General features: G+C 45.7%; 2 protein-coding genes across 5 annotated transcripts in view; one reads left to right on the top strand and one right to left on the bottom strand.

Moving 5' to 3' along the window:
- The window catches only part of SAFB (scaffold attachment factor B), a 34381-nt gene extending 28636 nt beyond the window's left edge, over positions 1-5745 (bottom strand). The window contains 2 exon segments of the mRNA XM_047777399.1: positions 2146-2230; positions 5399-5745. Of these exon segments, the coding sequence (XP_047633355.1) occupies positions 2146-2230; positions 5399-5587 (274 nt within the window). The 5' untranslated portion in view covers positions 5588-5745.
- A 178-nt stretch (positions 5746-5923) lies between these two features.
- Positions 5924-18976, top strand: part of SAFB2 (scaffold attachment factor B2) — a 37601-nt gene continuing 24548 nt past the window's right edge. Inside the window, exons 1-7 of one of the 4 annotated variants that reach the window (XM_047777400.1) lie at positions 5924-6256; positions 7441-7528; positions 13225-13289; positions 13375-13578; positions 16372-16431; positions 17457-17487; positions 18405-18915. In XM_047777400.1, the coding sequence (XP_047633356.1) occupies positions 6071-6256; positions 7441-7528; positions 13225-13289; positions 13375-13578; positions 16372-16431; positions 17457-17487; positions 18405-18915 (1145 nt within the window). In that variant the 5' untranslated portion in view covers positions 5924-6070. The remainder of the gene's footprint in view (positions 6257-7440; positions 7529-13224; positions 13290-13374; positions 13579-16371; positions 16432-17456; positions 17488-18404; positions 18916-18976) is intronic. The other 3 variants (XM_047777402.1, XM_047777403.1, XM_047777401.1) reach the window with 3 other exon arrangements.

Below are 18976 nucleotides of genomic sequence, written 5' to 3' on the forward strand. Positions count from 1 at the left end.
TGAAAACTGGAAATGCCAAGTGAAAACTGGAACAAACCCCAGTCTAATAACAAGGAGATTTAAGAGCTCAACTATAGTAATAATAGTATGAATGACTACTCAGCTGTTAATAAGGTCTTTTTATTTTCAGCACTATGGAAAAACGTCCTTAACAGGATAAGTGAAAAAGGCACATTAGAGAATACTGTGTAAGTAGAACTGATTTTTTTTTTTTTTTTGCTATTTCTCGGGCCGATCCTGCGGCATATGGAGGTTCCCAGGCTAGGGGTCTAATCGGAGCTGTGGCCGCCAGCCTACGCCAGAGCCACAGCAACACAGGATCTGAGCCGCGTCTGCAACCTACACCACAGCTCATGGCAACGCCGGATCGTTAACCCACTGAGCAAGGGCAGGGACCGAACCTGCAACCTCATGGTTCCTAGTCGGATTCGTTAACCACTGCACCACAACGGAAACTCCGATTTTTTTTTTTTTTTTAAAGAACAAATGTACACAGGTGTGTACACAACTTTCTTTCTGCATGTATTTTCAGAAACTGCATACACACAGACAAACCTGGGAAAATACGTCCATGCTTTTAATAATGGGTTGCCTCCTGAATGGAAAGGAAGGAATTTCAACATTTTACTTAGTGCGCATTAGTATTTCTAAAAACCATTTAAACCTTTCCTTTTTTAATAGGAAAATGAAAAAGGAGATCCACAGGATCTATTTTTCTCTCTCCATGACTGCCTTTCTCTGTTGATTTTTCAGTACTCTTTGCCTTGGCAAAAACATTTATTTGGGCAAGGCCAAAAATGCATGATGTACTATGATCCACAGAACTGACTTTATTCCAAAGTGAGGTCACTGACTGCCGTTCTCCCAGAGCTTCCATACTGCACAGTGCAGTCAACACTGGTGCCTGCCTCTTAGATATTTCATGCCCAATTCTTCACCACTGGCCGGGTGAAAGTATTTCATTTTGTTTTGGGGCCTGAGCAATAAAAAGTTCTCCCATTACCAAGAGAACTTTCAGAAGAACCCAAATGCCTGGTTTTAGCTGATTCTTTCTAAAAACAGTAGTTGAATGGCACTGAATTCAATTAGTAACTCAATGAGTAAATCCTAAGTAAGAAGAAAGACAAGAAAGATGCAACCCTTGTCCTCAACAATCTAATTATGACACAAGGTAGGAGGACATAAGCATTAAAACCCAGGCTAAGGCAGTGTAAAGGACCTAAGGAGAGAAAAGGTGCTACTGGTGGGCTGAGAAGCTGTTCTCGATAAACTAGTACTTGAATGCAGACAGATGGGGAAGAGTGGGAACGTACAAGCTAAGGCCCAGAGGGCTAAGAAAGTAAGTCATGTGTTTAGTACCCGGTAAAAGATAAATGTAACAGAGGAAAGTGGTTGGGGAAGAAGTGGGAAGGGAAGATGGGGCAGATGGTGAGGGTCATTAACGCCACGTAGAATCTCGCTTTGATGTGGCAGGCAGCTTCTGAGAGCAATGTCTATAAAGTGACAACTCACTCTGTTTTGACCATGTGGTATTTAAAAGCAAGGTTATCTTCTACAAGTCAGACTGGTCAGAGACTTAAGTAATCCTAAATACTCTTTTTTTTGGGGGGGGGGGGTCTTTTTGCCTTTTCTAGGACCGCTCCCGCAGCATATGGAGGTTCCCAGGCTAGGGATCCAATCAGAGCTCTAGTCGCCAGCTGACACCACAGCTACAGCCACACCAGATCTGAGCCGAGTCTGTGACCTACACCACAGCTCACGGCAATGCCACATCCTTAACCCACTGAGCAAGGCCAGGGATCGAACCCGCAACCTCATGGTTCCTAGTCAGATTCGTTAACCACTGAGCCACGACGGGAACGCCCATCCTAAATACTCTTGACTTTAAAAGAAGGTTAAGGGTCTAGATAAGCAAGGGCTGCTGAGAAAACTACAGAGGAAAATGAGTAGAGGTGTAAACAACCCTTCCATCTTCTGAATTTCCAAGTACAATGGAGATAAAATATAGTGTAGGGATCTTGAAAGAAACTGCAAACCTTTCAAGGTCCTCTTTAAATCAGGGCAGTCCAGAGGCACATTAGCAAAGAGAGCCAGATTTTTCAAATAAACTCCTAACATTAGCAATGCTTATAAAATCTGCAATACCTTTACTGGATCTCTTTGATGTCTTCTTGTTTCCTTCAGAGGTAATTTCAATTTCATCAGGATTACCCCCTTCATCTTCAATTGCCTAAAGGGAAGACAAAAGAAAAGTTCATTCAAAAAGGCAGCATCCAGATTTGAATTTCACAGAAGCTGATCTGGAATGGTCCTTTTCTCGCCCAGTCTATGTTGGCCTAAGGTCTCTGACCTACCAGATCTTAGATGGGTTTACTTAGTAGCTCTGATTTTCTCTTTTACTGGGAAAACGGGACTAATTAAGAAAAGTCTTTACTCTGGAAGGCTGTTGTGAAAATTCTTTTACTTTTTTTGGCTGTGCCCATGACATGCAAAGTTCCTGGGCCAGGGATGGAACCTGCACCACAGAAGTTAACCAGAGCCACACAGCAGTGACAACACCAGATCCTTAACCCGATGAGCCATGAGTGAACTCCAAGAATTATCATTATGCACATAAAGCAAGCACTCACCAAACCTTAGGCTTTTATTTAATATTATCACCACAATCTGATTCACCTTGTTCCTAGGCCCAAAAGAACTCAGAAAGGAAAAGGCACACTCTCCAATTATGTATGACTTCACTCAACAATGTGCTGTCTGACCCTCCCTGACCCCCTCTCCCTGCCATGCCTGTACTCAGCACCGTCAGGACAGAATACTAACACTCACTGGCTGATTTCCTGCTGTGTGTGGCCTGGGATGGGATGTGACATGTACTACCTCATCCTATCACACATATTTATGACTGACTCCAAAGGTCCCACTCTCAGCCACTAGGGGACCTGTTTCATCAGATACAGAATTATGAGGCTCTCTTGACAAGTCTCACCTCCCACTCCAAAAGCCCACTGTTTACTTGAACAGCCCCCACTCATGCTCAGCACTGTGCCAGGCACCAAGGAGGCACTCTGGAGAAAAAAAAAAAAAACTGAACTTGTCAATGCTGATATCCTGAGATACTGAGTTTCACATTTATATTTTGTTAACCCTTTCTCTACCAGACTATCCTGTGAACAATAGTTCTGTTTAAACCCATTTCAAAGACTATTTGTAAACAGCTTCAAAGATTCTCTGGAGTCTCCCAGTCTAAATTTAGAATGGGGCTAGGGGGCTCCATACCTAATCTCTACCAGAAACAAAGAAAATCCCTCCCTTTTCTCTGAAGCCAGAACCAGAAGACTGAGTTATCTCCTGGGATCAAGGAAAGCACAGAAAGTTCCTCACCCTCTTCCTGGGGAAAGAAGATTCTGGAACACCAAGATTCTGGTACAAGAACTACCTCAGACAGGTGTACCAGTTTGACCCTCAGTGTATCTCTGGGTGTAGTGTTTATAGCATCATCCCTAGGGGGAACTATAGGCTATGACTGATTCTTTTGGGCCTCGGCAAACTACACTTTGTGTGTTCCCCCCACCTTTCCCTCTTTTGCCCTTCCTTAAAAAAAAAAAAAAAAAACACAAAGGGACGAAAAACTAGCTGATAGACATAGAAGAGAAAAACATCAGTACTCCCAGATTTGCTTGGGCAGAGTAGCAGATAGGTGTGTACACTGATAGTATTTTTGTAATTTGAGCACATCCCTAGGAAACTGAAAAGGAAGAAAGATGGATCTGTCCCCTCAGAGATGCTAGTGACAGAAGATTTCTGAAGTCACACACCAGTCTCATTCACCAGCCTGACAGGAAGGTTCAGTGCCATCTTATCAGCATTGCAGGCTTGTAGACAAAGGGAAAAAGGATACCCCCCCCCCCCCAGTTTGGCTTTGTTGACAAGAGGTTCTGGAGGTTACTAACAACATGGATGGGGGGCAGGGGGCAGGGGGCGGTGCCTTCAACCCTCATCCTGCTTGCATCTTTTCCAGGTAAACATCTTAATCAAATGCCTAACCTGTCTGAGTAAAGGAAGTTAGTATCCATAGTGAAAGAAACACAGGCTTTCCGAGTTAGACCCAACTGACTCAAGGGAAGTAATTCACCACTCTCAAGCCTGAGCTTCTCAACCAGATAAAAGAAAATAATCCCCACTTCCTCTAAATATCAATTAATAAATAAACCCCCAATCCTCAGTTGTTTGGGAGGCAGGAGGGTGGAATGAGTCACAAACCGCACTGTCTGGAGGGCTTGGGGGTGGGGTGGGGGGTGTTGGATTAAGTGGCAAGGCTTAGCGATTACAAGGAAGACCCAAGACAAGTGTCCCTAGGTTGCAAAAAGGCAAAGAAAGAAGCCACAGGAATAAAGCAAACCATAGGGTGAAACAGAAAGGCGCCAACATTTACTTAAACTCACTGCTCTTCACACGCATCCCTCAGAACCCCTCAAGACAGGGGTTAGAACCACCCTCTGCCTCTTGCCAATATCAAACGGTGGCACAGAAAGAAAAGTGACTTGTAACAGCGATCCTACTACCTCTGAGTGTTTACATGTGCTAGGCAACACGCCAAGCCTGTTTCATGCCATCTTACTTAATCCTAGCACGGAAGAACTATTACTTTCCTCTTCGAACACAAAAAGAAACAGGATCGAGGAGGGGTAGTAAATGTCTTCCATGCCCAAGATCAGGCCCCTGGGCCTGGCAGAGCCCTCTCCCCAACCCTCTATGTTCTATCTCGCGATTGCTAACTGCACTTCCCTTTGCGTGCTGTGTCCCCGAGTCCGTGCTGGAAGGTCCCTAAGCCGTTTTTTCTCTCTCTTGGAAAATTTTTTTCGGAACGATTACTTTGTTAACAGTTCATTCAAGGCTTCAAGGCCATAACGGATCAAGGAGCATCTATCTTCCCAAAGAAGAACCGTGCGGCCCGCACGGGCTCAGGCAATCAGCCGGCTTGGGTTCAAATCCCCACGTCCCCACTCGGGTCGAATGACCTTGGCCCAGTCCCCACGCCGCGGAAGAAATGAGGATTTCAAGGTTCCGCGTCCACTTTCGCAGACTGGGATGAAACCAACCGAAAAAAAATCCCTAAAAAACAGTGAATGATGCGGAAAACACAGGCCTTGGCCGATGTCACCCGTCACCCCAAACTTCCCCCGTTTGCTTCCCCAGTCTCGGCCCGATGCGACTCTAGACTTTGAACCTGGAGCTCCCGTCGGAGCCAGAGAGAAGCGGGGAGAAGCGCTGAGCGCCAGGCCCAAAGCAGGCCGCAGACGGGGCCGGGGGCGGACCCCGAGGCCAGGACGCCACCGTCGTGGCTGCCGGGGTCCCCCAACCCACTTCCTGCCCACCCCCAAGGCCCCGGCTCCACCTTTTTGAGCCGCTCCATCAAAACGCTCTTGTTGCCGCTCGAGTCCAGATTCCGTTTCCTCAGCTCCGCCCGCAGATCAATCACCCGCAGGTCGCTGAGGCGCCGCGTCCCGGTCTCCGACGAGGCGGAACTCAGAGCGGCTGCGCCCGCCGCACTCGAATCGCCTAGGCCTGACAGAGCCTCCGCCATTCCAGGGACCCTGGCTCCGCCGCCCACTTGACACAGAACCGGGCAGGATTTATCTCGGCTTCTAGCACAAAATGGCGCCGCCTGAGAGGGAACCGCTCCAGCCGCCCCGGCGCGCCTCGCTCCTGCGCAGGCGCACCCGGCGCGGGTTCGACGCTCCCGGTCGCGTCTGCCCATGCGTGGTGAGAGACTTGGGGAACTGCGCGCAGGCGTGTTGCGTTTTGCTGGCCTCCCGCCGCGATCAGCCGGCACACATGCGTACTGCAGTTACGGCGCCTGCGCGTTGTGCCGGGTCACGTGCGTTTGGTCGACGCGCTAGCGTGCTTGCTGCTAAGAATCCCGGTAGGGGCCTCACGCATGCGCTGCCGGAAAAACTGGGCGGGAGGAAGCGAGTGCGTTTTCCTCGCCGGCGGCGCCATTTTGTGTTCAGAGCCGCTACTGCCGCCGGCGGTGTGAAGAGTAGGTGGCGGAGACGGGCTGCCCGGGATGGCGGAGTCTCCGGCAGGGTCCGGTGACTCGGGTTCTGGCACGGCCAGTGTCGTTTCGGGCGCTTCAGAAGCCGGGACGCGGCGGCTCAGCGACCTGCGGGTGATCGATCTGCGGGCGGAGCTGAAGAAGCGGAACCTGGACACGGGTGGCAACAAGAGCGTCCTGATGGAGCGGCTCAAGAAGGTGAGGCAACCAGGGGCCCTGGGGTGGCGCAGGAAGCTGGGGCACGCCCCCGAGCGGGCCTGTCACCGTGACTCCCGGGCCCGGCGCGCCTCCGGCCCGCTTCTCTCGTGGCCGAACCCAGCCCGAGCTGTCAGGGACCGCGGGGATCCGGCTGTGTGACCTTGGCTCGTCACCGCTCCTCTGTGTCTTGCCTCGTCCTTTTTTTCTAGTTAGTCGTTTCAAGAGTGCTGAAAGCGCACTATAGCTGCAGGGTGGCTTCTAGACTGCAACCGGGGTTTGGGTTGGAGACTGTTTGTGTGACCTTGGACAAGTGCTTTCCGTTACTTGCTCTTGTTTCCTGTCTTGGAGATCCAAGAGAGAAAGATCCTTTGAGGTTTTCTGTCTTGGAGAGGTTTTCTTTCTTGGAGATCCAAGACTGAAGATCCTTTGAGATTTCTCGGGGTGGGGGTGCTTTGCTGGGTCCTGCCCCAGGACCTTTGTTCCTCCCTTGCTTTTCCCCCCGGACTGCTCCTCTCCCAGGTCAACAACTGTCTGGCGCCTTGTCATTTTGGGGTCTGAGATGTCGAGTCGCCGACCAGCCTCCCTAAGTTCTGCTGCACTTCCCTGACTCCATATCGCACCATCCTGTGTTTATTGCTCCCACCTCAGGGGCACTTGACACAAACTGGGGCGGGGCGTTGTCATTTCCCAAATCAGAACTAGCTTCTTGAGGGTCAGGACCTTGTGAGTTCCCTGGGTTCCCCGCGCACCCCCAGGCCCAGAAGGCACTGGGATACTTGTTGAGTGGAACCACTAACCTCTCCTCTACCCAGGTTGATGGGTGTTTTTCTATCTCAGGTCAAAGATGGCTGGGTTGACCAGCTCCTCAGCCCTTTGCCCCTGCCGCCTTTCTGCCTGTTACTTTGTTGACTTAGAGCAGGGGCATTTTGGAGGTTAGGGATCATTTTGGAACTTGTCATTGACCCTGTTTCTGAACTGTCTGCCTTTTGGGTGAGGAGCCCAGAGAGAACTAGGGGGTACTGGGATCATCCTGTGCCTTTGGGGTTTGCAGCCCAGATAGCAGAACCAGACTTGCTTTTTGCAAGGAAGGGTTCACCTTTGTTCACAGGGAAGTCATTGCTTAAAAGAGAACAGTACATGCCCTGCAGTTTTTAGTAATGTTAAAATCTGTCTCTTCCTAATAGGCTGTGAAGGAAGAAGGGCAGGGGCCTGATGAAATTGGCATCGCCTTGGAAGCCACAAGCAAGAAGACAACAAAGAGATGCCTTAAAGGTATCCACTTGTACTTGTTGCTGCTTGGGGCCTCTGCCTTCAGAGCGCTAATGTAGAGAACTGGTTTTTTAGCAGTCTTCCTGCTCCCCAGGTCAGAAAAGCTCCTTTGGACCTCATTTTCCTCCATTTAGCTTACTTTTCTACTACCTAACATGTGGTTCCATCAGAGTGCTGGGGGAAATAGAGCTCTGTAGGTGCCAAGTTAAATTAAAATACATACTAGGAACATCTCAGCTCTTGTCACTGCGATTAAAAAAGAGCTAGAGTAAGGCACACTCTTAAAGCTGCCCCAACTGGTCTCCTTGGCTTCCTTCCTGGTTCAAAAAATAGGTCTCAAATCAAGGAAAATGACACCAACCTGAGACCAAATAGAACCCAACTTCTCTAGAGTCCAAAATAGATTGTTGGATTATTTGCACCTAGGCTATATTTTACCAGCATGATTTTTTTTTTTTTAATTCACATGCTGTAAAACTCACCAGTTTAAAGTGTATAATGCCGTGGTTTTTAGTATTTACATGGCTACGCAACCGTCACCACTAGATTGACATCATTTCCGTTATCCCAAGAAGAGCCCCCTGTGCTCATTCTCATCTTCCTCTCCCCCAAGCCCCTGGCAATATGTAGTCAAGGTTCTGTCTCTGAGAATTTGCCTATTCTGGTCATTTCATATAAGTGGAATCATGTAACATGTGGCTTTTGTGTCTGGCTTCTTTTACAGAGCATTGTTTTTAAAGTTTATTTATAATATAACGCGTATCAGTACTTCATTCCTTTTTATGGCTGAGTTCAGTTATTTTTGGAAGTATTTAATTTCATAAAACTTAGGAACCTCATTAGATGTTGTCCTCATTATCAAAATTTACTGTGATAAGGATAGTATAATTTGAAACTTCTATATGATGGACTTGTTCTCTTGAAAGGTGCTACAAAAAAATTTTCAAAGCTGTATGTGTCCATTCATCTTAAGACGTGCTGAGTTCAGGAGTTTGCGTTGTGTCTCAGTAGGTTAAGGACCCAGTGTTGTCTCTGTGAGGATGTGAGTTTGATCCCTGGCCTCACGCAGTGGCTTAAGGATCTAGCATTGCCTCAAGCTGCGACATAGGTTGAAGATGCAGTTCAGATCCATTGTTGAAGTGGCTGTGCCATAGGGCGGCAGTTGCAGCTCCAGTTCAACCTCAGAGATATAACTGCCGGCCTGCACCACAGCAACACAAGATCTGAGCCTCGTCTGTGATCTACACCACAGCTCACAGCAATGCCAAGTCTAACCCACTGAGCGAGGCTAGGGATCGAACCTGTGTCCTCATGGATACTAGTCAGGTTCGCTAACCACTGAGCCACGACGGGAACTCCCCAAACATTTTTAAACTGTATTTCAAAGGGATATGCTGGCTTTAGGCATAAAGGGGGGTGGTACAGCTTGAGTTTTGGATTGCCAGCTTTGGAGTGGAACCAAAATCCTTTTTTTTTTTTTTTTTTTTGCTATGTTTTTAGTATTCAGGAACCTATAGCTGGAAAAAGGAATAAAAAAGAGGTGCTGAGTTCAGACAATGGGAAACAGCTGGTTCAAAAGTAAGAAGAAATAAAAGATTTTGTAGCAGTATTTTCAGCAACCTCAATTTACTTTTTTTGTTTGTTTGTTTTTTTAGTGCCGCACCCGAGGCATAAGGAGGTTCCCAGGCTAGGGGTCCAATTGGAGCTGAAGTTGCCGTCCTACATCACAGCCACGGCAGTGAGGGAGCTGAGCCACATCTGCCACCTATATCACAGTTCACGGCAAGGCTGGATCCTTAACCCACTGAGCGAGGCCAGGGATCAAACCCGTGTCCTCATGGATGCTAGTCAGGTTTGTTAACTGCTGAGCCACGACGGGAACTCCTCAATTTACATTTTTTAACAACTTTTTCTAGAAGGACTTTTCCAAAACTCATGTGTTAAAATCTTGTGCACACGTTCTGGAATGTTACATTTTTGAGTTAGGTTATTTAAGAGACTTAAGTTTAAATTTAATTTTAAAAATTGGTGTGTGTTTGCTGCTCATGAAACTCTATTTCAAGTATAAACACTGCACAAATAAATACGGGTTGTGAGGGTTGGGTCTTTAGCAGGAAACATATAAATATGTCCTTGTGCTTTTGCTGTCAAGTTATTCGTGCTCTTAAAGTCTGGTTTTGAGTAGGTGAAACAACTTATTGTTTAAAACATTTTTGTGTGTAGGTGCTCATTTAAAACTAAGGTTCAAGGTTTACTTTCAAAAATGTTCTTGCTTCCTAACAGGGTTCTTTGAATAATTAAAAAGCTAAACCTTAGCTGGCTGCTTCAAATTCTTGTCTGGAAGTTTGGGTTAAAAGCACAGATCAAATCAGAGCTACTTGCATTAGCATTTTGTCAGAAAAACCTTGACAATTGTTATTTCCATTGGTATAGAGAGTGTTTATACCAATAGAGCTAGTTGTAGCTGGAATTTAGGATTAGAAGGAACTAGTCCCTTCCTCTTCCCTTTTTCAGAGAAGTCCCCAAAGCCCAGGGAGGAAACAAGTAGTCGAGGTCCTGGGGCAGAAGTCGTAGAGCTAGTGTGTTCTTTGGAGGTATTTGGACACCTGGTTAGTTATATAAAGTGCTAGATCCTCATGGTCCTGGTTGAAATTAGGTCCTTAATGTTAGTAGAAATTTGGTTTCCAAAGACTGCCACAAAGTTGGACTAATTATAGGCATTCATGCCTGTCAAAAGTAAAAAGTAGCTAAACTGAGAGAAAATTCCATTCTAAATCAGAATAAGAGGTATTTTCCCTAACTTATCTAAATGGGCAAAAAGGTTGAAAGCTGGGTGTGTTTTGAAAGATTAAAATTTTGAATTAGGTTATGTTTGAGATTAAAATGTGGTTTTCTGTAATCTGTGCCTGTCCCCTATTCAGTTTTCCCCACGCCCTTTTCCGCTTTGAGTCAGCCAAGACCAGGCCTAGCATTCATCTCACTCCCATTCAGGGTATCGCTTAGTGAAGCTTTCTAGTCTACAGCTCTCCTATTTACATCCTTTGTGGACACTGCAGGCTACTCTTTGAGGCTGAGAAATTAGGTGCAATTACCAAACTTTTTTTTTTTTTCCCATCTTTTGTTTTTTTAGGGCTGCATCAGTGGCATATGGAGGTTCCCAGGCTAAGGGTCAAATCAGAGATATAACTGCCGGCCTGCACCACAGCAACACAAGATCTGAGCCTCGTCTGTGATCTACACCACAGCTCACAGCAATGCCGAGTCTTTAACCCACTGAGCGAGGCCAGGGATCGAACCTGTGTCCTCATGGATACTAGTCAGGTTCGCTAACCACTGAGCCACGACGGGAACTCCCCAAACATTTTTAAACTGTATTTCAAAGGGATATGCTGGCTTTAGGCATAAAGGGGGGTGGTACAGCTTGAGTTTTGGATTGCCAGCTTTGGAGTGGAACCAAAATCCCTTTTTTTTTTTTTTTTTTGCTGTGTTTTTAGTATTCAGGCCAGGGATCCAACCTGTGCCACAGCAGTGACAATGCTGGATCCTTAACAGCTAGGCCACCAGAGAACTCCCCAAATTCTTGCATCAAATCCACATGATAAATCTGCTGGTGTGGGAGTTGCCGTCGTGGCACAGTGGTTAATGAATCTGACTAGGAACCATGAGGTTGTGGGTTTGATCCCTGGCCTTGCTCAGTGGATTAACAATCCAGGCGTTGCCGTGAGATGTAGTGTAGGTTGCAGACACGGCTCTGATCCCGCGTTGCTGTGGGTCTGGCATAGACCTGTGGCTACAGCTCCGATTTGACCCCTAGCCTGGGAACCTCCATGTGCTGCGGGAGCGGCCCTAGAAAAGGCAAAGAGACAAGAAAAAAAAAATCTGCTAGTGTGGGCAGGGAGTATTAAAAAATTTAAACAGCATGGTGCCCAACATGTAATAAAACTACATTTCTTGAGTAATCATTGACAATAATGGCAGTACTTAAGGTGTAGAAATTGTAGTTGGCATGTTTTATCAAAGATTGAGGTTTCTTTCAGTTTTTTCATTTTAAAAATTATTATAAAAGTTATTATGATAGATTTAGATACTTTGAAAACATAAAGTATGTATATGAAAAGAAAGTGCCTCTTATTGCTCAGCATCTTTACCACAGTTGATAAATTGTCTTAGCCATATTCATCTGTGTGTTTTACACCTGCATCTTCAACACTTGGCATGTGTAAACGTGCTTTTTTTTGTTTGTTTTTTTTAGTCTTTAGGGCTGCATCCACGGTGCGGCATATGGAGATTCCCAGGATAGGGGTCTTAGCAGAGCTACAGCTGCTGGCCTACACCACAGCCACAGCAATGCCAGATCCGAGCTGTGTCTGCGACCTACACCACAGCTCACGGCAACGCCGGATTCTTAACCTACAGAGCAAGGCCAGAGATCAAACACGCAACTTCATGGTTCCTAGTCAGATTCATTTCCGCTGTGCCACCACGGGAACTCCTAAAATGTGCCTTTTAATAAAAGTTGATCTGTGTGGTAGTTCTGTGGGCATGTTCCCATATTATTAAATAGCCTTTAAAAGCATAATTTTTTTCAAGGTGCAAAATGTGTGCTATGCCGCAGAGTTTTGCAAACTCAGCACTTTTACCCATTTGGATGGAGTGCTTTGTGGTAGGACAAGTCCCATTGTTGGGCGGCATCCCAACCATCCACTACATGCCAGTAGCACTTCTGGTCATAATGCTGTGTCACCAAACATCACCAAATTACACATCATGCCCCCACTGACTCCTCATACTGGCATCCCACGTGAACAAAGTGTGCCATGTTTTTTTTCCAATTTTGGTTGTTTAGTCTGTGTGTGTTGTATGAGATAAATAACCTTTGTTTTGAATTCCTTGTCAGACATTTTAGTGTGTGTCCTAAGGGTAATTCAAGAATAAAGAGTGTGTACATTTTTAAGGGTTTTGATACATGTGGAGCCCAAATATTTCACTTTCCTTCTAAGTCTAGAAGTTTTCATTTTCCTTTCCTTCCAGCTCCATTGGAAATACCTAATATTAACTCTCAGTAGTCCCATGGCGTTCACAAAACACAGGGTGAAGATCGACTTTATGTTAGTATTTGCCTTTTTCTCTTGTAAAAAAAGTTCTGGGTGAAGAATGATGAAAGGCAGGGTACCTGCTTTCAGTGGGTAGAGCTTAGGGGAACCAGTAGGTCCATAGTTTAGCACATGATGTTAGGTTGCCGTTCTTTGGGTACTGTATGGATGAACCCCACCCCCTAGCCCCCAGCATGTGGAAGTTCTTGAGGCAGGGAATGAACAAGCGCCACAGTGACAATGCTGGATCCTTCACTCTCTCTGTACCAACAGAGAACTCCTAGGCATTACATTTTTAAATATACTTGTTGGGAAATGCCTGTTTTTATCCTTTGCCCATTTTTTGGGGGGGATGTTAGTCTTAGTTTGGAGTGGTTTTGAAAGCTTGGATATTTGGTATAAAGTCAGATTACCTTGATAGGATTCAGAAATCTAGATTTTTTTCATGTTCCTGTTGAGACGAAATTATACATGATAGAAGACAGGCATATTTAGCTTCCTTGTCCCATGTTCGCTCCAAGATTGAACTGTGTGTGATCCTATGTACACTGATTATGAGGCCAGAACCCCGAGTGTTGTCTGATTGCACAATTATTCTATAATTAGGACAAAAGATGGAGGAGGAAGGCACAGAAGACAATGGCTTGGAAGAAGATTCCAGAGATGGACAGGTATGTGGTGTCACAGCAGAGAAGGCGGCAGGAACTCCGTGTCCTAGTCCACCTGGTTGTTGACGCCTTTCGTTCCTCGTTACAGGAGGATATGGAAGCAAGTTTGGAGAGCTTGCAGAACATCGACATGATGGATGTTAGTGTGTTAGAAGAAACCGAAGTCGAGAATAGCAGTGCTCCAGACTTCGGGGAGGATGGCACTGACAGCATTCTCGAGTCCCTTTGTGAGAGCAAAGACTACGTGGCCGAGCAACTAAGGGAGCTCCCTGCTCAGTTCACAGGACATGCTGTAGGTAACACAGGTGTGGTGCAACGCGCTGCAGCTATGGGGCTCCTTGGTGCTTATTTGCTTTTCATCTGTACCAGAACATGCTGGTGGTTGATTGATGACATGGGGCTAAATCACCAGTCAACATAAACAAACACTTAATTTGATGTCTAAACCTTGGGGTAAATCATATCCATTTAAATTCCACACAGGTCGGATATTTGCTAATGGATACCTTCCCTGTGGTATTGGAGAATATTTTTATAATTGGATAGGAGATACTTTCTCAGCATAAGTCATAAAATGAAACACTGACGGTATTGGTAAAAGTATTTTTTTAAATAAAAGGTATAAAAAAGTTATAGAAAGGGAGTTCCTGACGTGGCTCAGTGGAAATGAATCTGACTAGCATCCATGAGGACTCAGGTTTGATCCCTGGCCTTGATCAGTGGGTTAAGGATCTGGCGTTAACATGAGCTGTGGTGTAGGTCACAGACATGGCTCAGGTCCTATGTGGCATAGGCGTAGGCGGGGGGCTACAGCTCAGATTCAAACCCTAGCTTGGGAACCTCCATATGCTGCAGGTGCAGCCCTACAAAAATAATTTTTTTTTTTCTTTTTTCTTTTTTGCCTTTTCTGGGCCACTCCTGTGGCATATGGCAATTCCCAGGCTAGGGGTGTAACCGGAGCCGTAGCCACCAGCCTACGCCAGAGCCACAGCAACACAGGATCTGAGCCACATCTGCAACCTACGCCACAGCTCACGGCAACGCCAGATCCTTAACCCACTGAACAAGGCCAGGGATTGAACCCGCAATCTCATGGTTCCTAGTCAGATTCATTAACCACTGTGCCACAACGGGAACTCCCGCTAAAAAAATAAATTTAAAAAAGTGTATTCCATGCATAAGTTTAGACAGTTATATTAAAAGGTGTGAAATACAGTGAAGAAAAGTATTTGTCCCTCCAGAAGAATCTCTCCAATTAAAGGGGTCCACTATTAATTTTCTTGTATATCAGAGACGGCTTTAATTCCATTACCAGTGTTGCTTTCCCAGCTTTTCACTCATAGCCTTTTGGCATAGACCTCTCTGTGGTGGCCTTCCTAGAACTAATTGCCAGTTTAATCTTACTGCCTTAACATACCCAGCCACCTTAGTTTGGTTTCATTTATTTAAGGCATTATAGCTTTAAACTGGGGAGGGGAGGTAGTGCCCTTTTAGGAGTAAACTTTAAACCTTGATGGTCAAAAGTCACAAATTCCAGATATCACCACAACTTGGCCTAGGGTAGCATTGAGCTTTGAATTGTCCTCTTTCATCATGATCCTGGTGTATGTTAATTATTTCCATGGCGTGGACTTCCGACTTCTTGGTTAATGGAAACATCCAGGTCATAAGTTTTACTTTTTTTTTTTTTGTCTTTCGTATGTTTTTCGAGGTCTTTTTGTCCTTTTAGGGCTGCAGCTGCAGCATATGGAGGTTCCCAGGTTAGGGGTCTAATCAGAGTTGTGGCCACCGGCCTACACCACAGCCACAGCAACATCAGATCTGAGCCACGTCTGTGACCTACACTATGGCTCACGGCAATGCCAGATCCTTAACCCACTGAGCAAGGCCAGGGATCAAACCTGCAACCTCATGGCTCCTAGTCAGATTTGTTTCTGCTATACCACAACGGGAACTCCCAGGTCATAAGTTTTAGATCTAGAAAAGGAAAAAAGAAAAAATATTAAGGAAGGGAAATTTTTATATTTCACTTGAAAAGGTGAAAGGGGAGTTCCCTCGTGGTGCAGTGGTTAACAAATCCGACTAGGAACCATGAGGTTGTAGGTTCGGTCCCTGCCCTTGCTCAGTGGGTTAACGATCCGGTGTTGCTGTGAGCTGTGGTGTAGGTTGCAGACACGGCTCGGATCCCGCATTGCTGTGGGTCTGGCATAGACCTGTGGCTACAGCTCCAATTCGACCCCTAGCCTGGGAACCTCTATATGCCATGGGAGCGGCCCAAAGTAATAGAAAAAAGGAAAAAAAAAAAGGTGAAAGGCCTTCAATTTTTATATATCTGTAAGATAAAGTTTTTCTTTTGCATAGTAAAAAGAGTAAACCATCAAGTTAAATATTTTAAATGAAGTACTCTATAAGAAAGTGCCCAGTTGCTGCTATCAAATGAAATTGGAGGAGTGCAGAGTTCATTTTCCTTTTGAGTTCAGCTTCAGAAGTTCTGAGGCTGCACAATGTATGCTGACAACCACTAGTGTGTGGAAGCTGCCTGGGAAGTGAATTTGCTCATTCATTCATTTGACCAGTGCCAACAGAACGCTAACCCCCTGAGCCACTGTCAGATGTTGCTGTCACCTAGTCCTGAAATGGGAAGGGAGGCAGGTGATAAACTGAATATAGCAGTCCTCTCCTTAGCCATGGTTATGCTTTCTGAGGTTTTAGTTACCTGCAGTCAACCAGGGTCTAAAAATATTAAATGAAATAAACAATTTGTATGTTTTAAATTATACACTGTCTGAGTAGCAAGATGAAACCATGCTACCTGAGATAAGAATCATCCCTTTGTCCAGTGTACCCACACTATATACACTGCCTGCTAGGATAGGAGAAAACAGGATTTAGGGTCTGGTGCTGTCTGAGGTTTTTGACGTTAGGGTTTTTGGAGTGTATCCCCTGGGATTAGGGGGACTTCTGTAATCCAGCAAGGGGCTTGGAGATGGTGGTAGCAGCCAAAGAGGCCTGGAAGGTGGTGAGGTAAAGGCCTTGGCATTCATAGTTCTGTCTCCACAAAGTAGTCTTGTGTTTTGTCTTACAGGTGGATGGGGAAGGTTTTGAGAACACTTTGGATGCTTCGTTGGACTTCAAAGTACCTCCGGTAACTTAGCACCTGCTTCTGCATGGCTGACATTAACCATGCGAGTGGTTAATTTTCTGTCATGGAAAAGAATGTGTGTGTGCCTGTATGTAAAAAAACTAATCATTGAGCATCGCTCCTAAACTGTCTGATGGGATAGGAAGTTGAGCCAAACTAGTCAGCAATAGGTTTTATAGCCTAGGGGCTGTGGTGTTCTTGACCAAAGAAAGTATAACTAGAATTGAAGAGAAGTTCGATGGGGGAGAAGTTCAGGCACTTGGGCTATAAAAGCACTGAAAGGCTTCCCAGAGGAAGTGCAATTTGAATTGAGGTCAGATGAGTCAGTTAGCTGGGTGAAGGGGGAAAGGAAACTTTGGGACAGAAGAGAGAGTGGCTTGTTGTAGGGCTGGAGAATGCAGGGTGGGCCTTGACTACCAAAGTCCATGAGCCATTGTGTTCAGTACAGGGAAGGGTCAGGGAGAGGTGAGGTATGGAGCAGGGTAGAGAAAGGGGGTTTGCTTTCAGGTTCCAGTTATAAAGAACAGTTCTATGTCGAGAGAAATACATTTTTCGCAAGTCATGTATAAAGCAGTGGCCATCTGTGTGACCTCTGTCTTGATTGTGGAAGTGTTTGCCAGCTATGGAGGTCATTAGTCAACCAACGCCAAGACGGGAATTGCAGGCAGTATTATTGCTACCAGTAGGCTTCTGTTGGGGCAAAACCAACAAAATGAGCTTCTCTTCATTGAACTTTTGTAGAATGGAATGCATTGGGGCTTTTTGTTTGTTTGTTTTTGGCTGCACCCATGGCATGTGGAAGTTCCCAGTTGGTACCACCACAGTAGCAGTCCCAGCTGCTGCAGTGAAAACACTGGATCCTCACCTGCTACACCACAAGAGAACTCCCTAGATTGCAATACATTGGGAGAATCTTGTTTGGAGCAAGGATTTATTCATACGTAATTGGAAGTTGTATCTGTTAGGGGAATCTGCCCAATTTTTAAAGTCTTTGTGAATTTTCTTTGTCTTCTTTTTTCTTTCAATAGGATATTGAAGAACAGCCTCTATTGGAGCCAGGTACTGATAAGAGAAACACGACAGTTATGGTTTGAAAGTTTCTCGCTCTTTTTTTCAAGCTGTCTATATATTTTAAGCTGTGTTATGGTCTTGTAAATTATTTTAATGGTGGACAATCCAGATCGTACAAGGATCAGAGATTGGAAACCCATTCGTATCACCAGATCTGTGGAAGTGCTGTTCTGGTTTCTGGAGGTCAAATATATTTGTGAGATGTAGTGATTATTTTCATCTCTCTAACCACACAGAGTGGCATATAAGTAATTTCCCCCACTCCTTCGTGATTCTTCCATGTGTTTCTACACATGAAACAGATCTTGTGATATTTGCTGCAGTCATTTTGATTAATGCAGTTAAGGCAGGATAAAGCAGTGGTCAGGGCACTTACAACCTAAGAAGTGACTGGATTCCAGAAGAGGAAACAGAGTTTCTTCATGAAAATTTCCAACTTATTGTTCCCCTTCTGGACTGCGTTTATCTCCTGCTGGCGGAAGAGTGTCTGCTTTTCCTATTGGACTTTACTGTTAAAAGAATTGCAAAGAAATTTGGAAATTGAGCCGTTAAGTGAATGGTGATTGCATTCGATTCAGCACCTTGGACGTTGGAAAAATAAGCTGAAGACCCAGACTTGAACAGAAACACATGAAGAAGACTGTTGAAGCAACCACGTGGTTGTAGGTGTTTAAATCTGTGGGGGCCTTTTCTCTTCCATGTAGCGTAGAGGCTTACTCTAGCAGTCGGTTGGAGCGCAGGTAGTGTAACCAGTGTAAGTTTGTGTACCCGCGGGTTTTCCAATCTCTGTGTAGCTAGCAGTTCTCTTCGTGTTAGTGTGGCAGCCGTGCCAGTTCCGCATTTGTGATTGCTTTATTTCCCTGGTAATTAAACCTTGTGCCATTCTATTCCTGTTAAATCCGTAGAAAATGAGAAAATACTCGACATTTTGGGGGAAACTTGTAAATCTGAGCCAGTAAAAGAAGAAGGTTCCGAGCTGGAGCAGCCATTTGCACAGGATACAAGTAGCGTGGGGCCAGACAGAAAGCTTGCGGAGGAAGAGGACCTTTTTGGCAGCGCCCATCCGGAGGAGGGTGATTTAGATTTGGCCAGCGAGTCAACAGCACAAGCTCAGTCGAGCAAGGCAGACACCCTGTTAGCGGTAGTGAAAAGGGAGCCCGTGGAGCAGACAGGCGATGGCGAGAGGACGGACTGTGAGCCTGTAGGGCTAGAGAAGCCAGTTGAGCAGAGTAGTAAAGCCTCAGAGCACGCGGAAGCCTGTAGCGAGGAGGCCGCGGAAGCGCCCCCGGAAGCCTCAAGCCCAGAGCCCAGGGATAGCAAAGAAGACGTGAAGAAGTTTGCTTTTGAAGCTTGTAATGAAGTCCCTCCGGCTCCTAAAGAGTCCTCAGCCAGTGAGGGCGCTGATCAGAAAATGAGGTTTGTTTTTTCTCAGTTTTAGACCAGACGCTATCTCCTTTTCATTGGTCGTTTAATGACA

Source organism: Phacochoerus africanus, chromosome 4 (genome assembly GCF_016906955.1).
Source record: "Phacochoerus africanus isolate WHEZ1 chromosome 4, ROS_Pafr_v1, whole genome shotgun sequence".
Classification (NCBI taxonomy): Eukaryota; Metazoa; Chordata; class Mammalia; order Artiodactyla; family Suidae; genus Phacochoerus; species Phacochoerus africanus.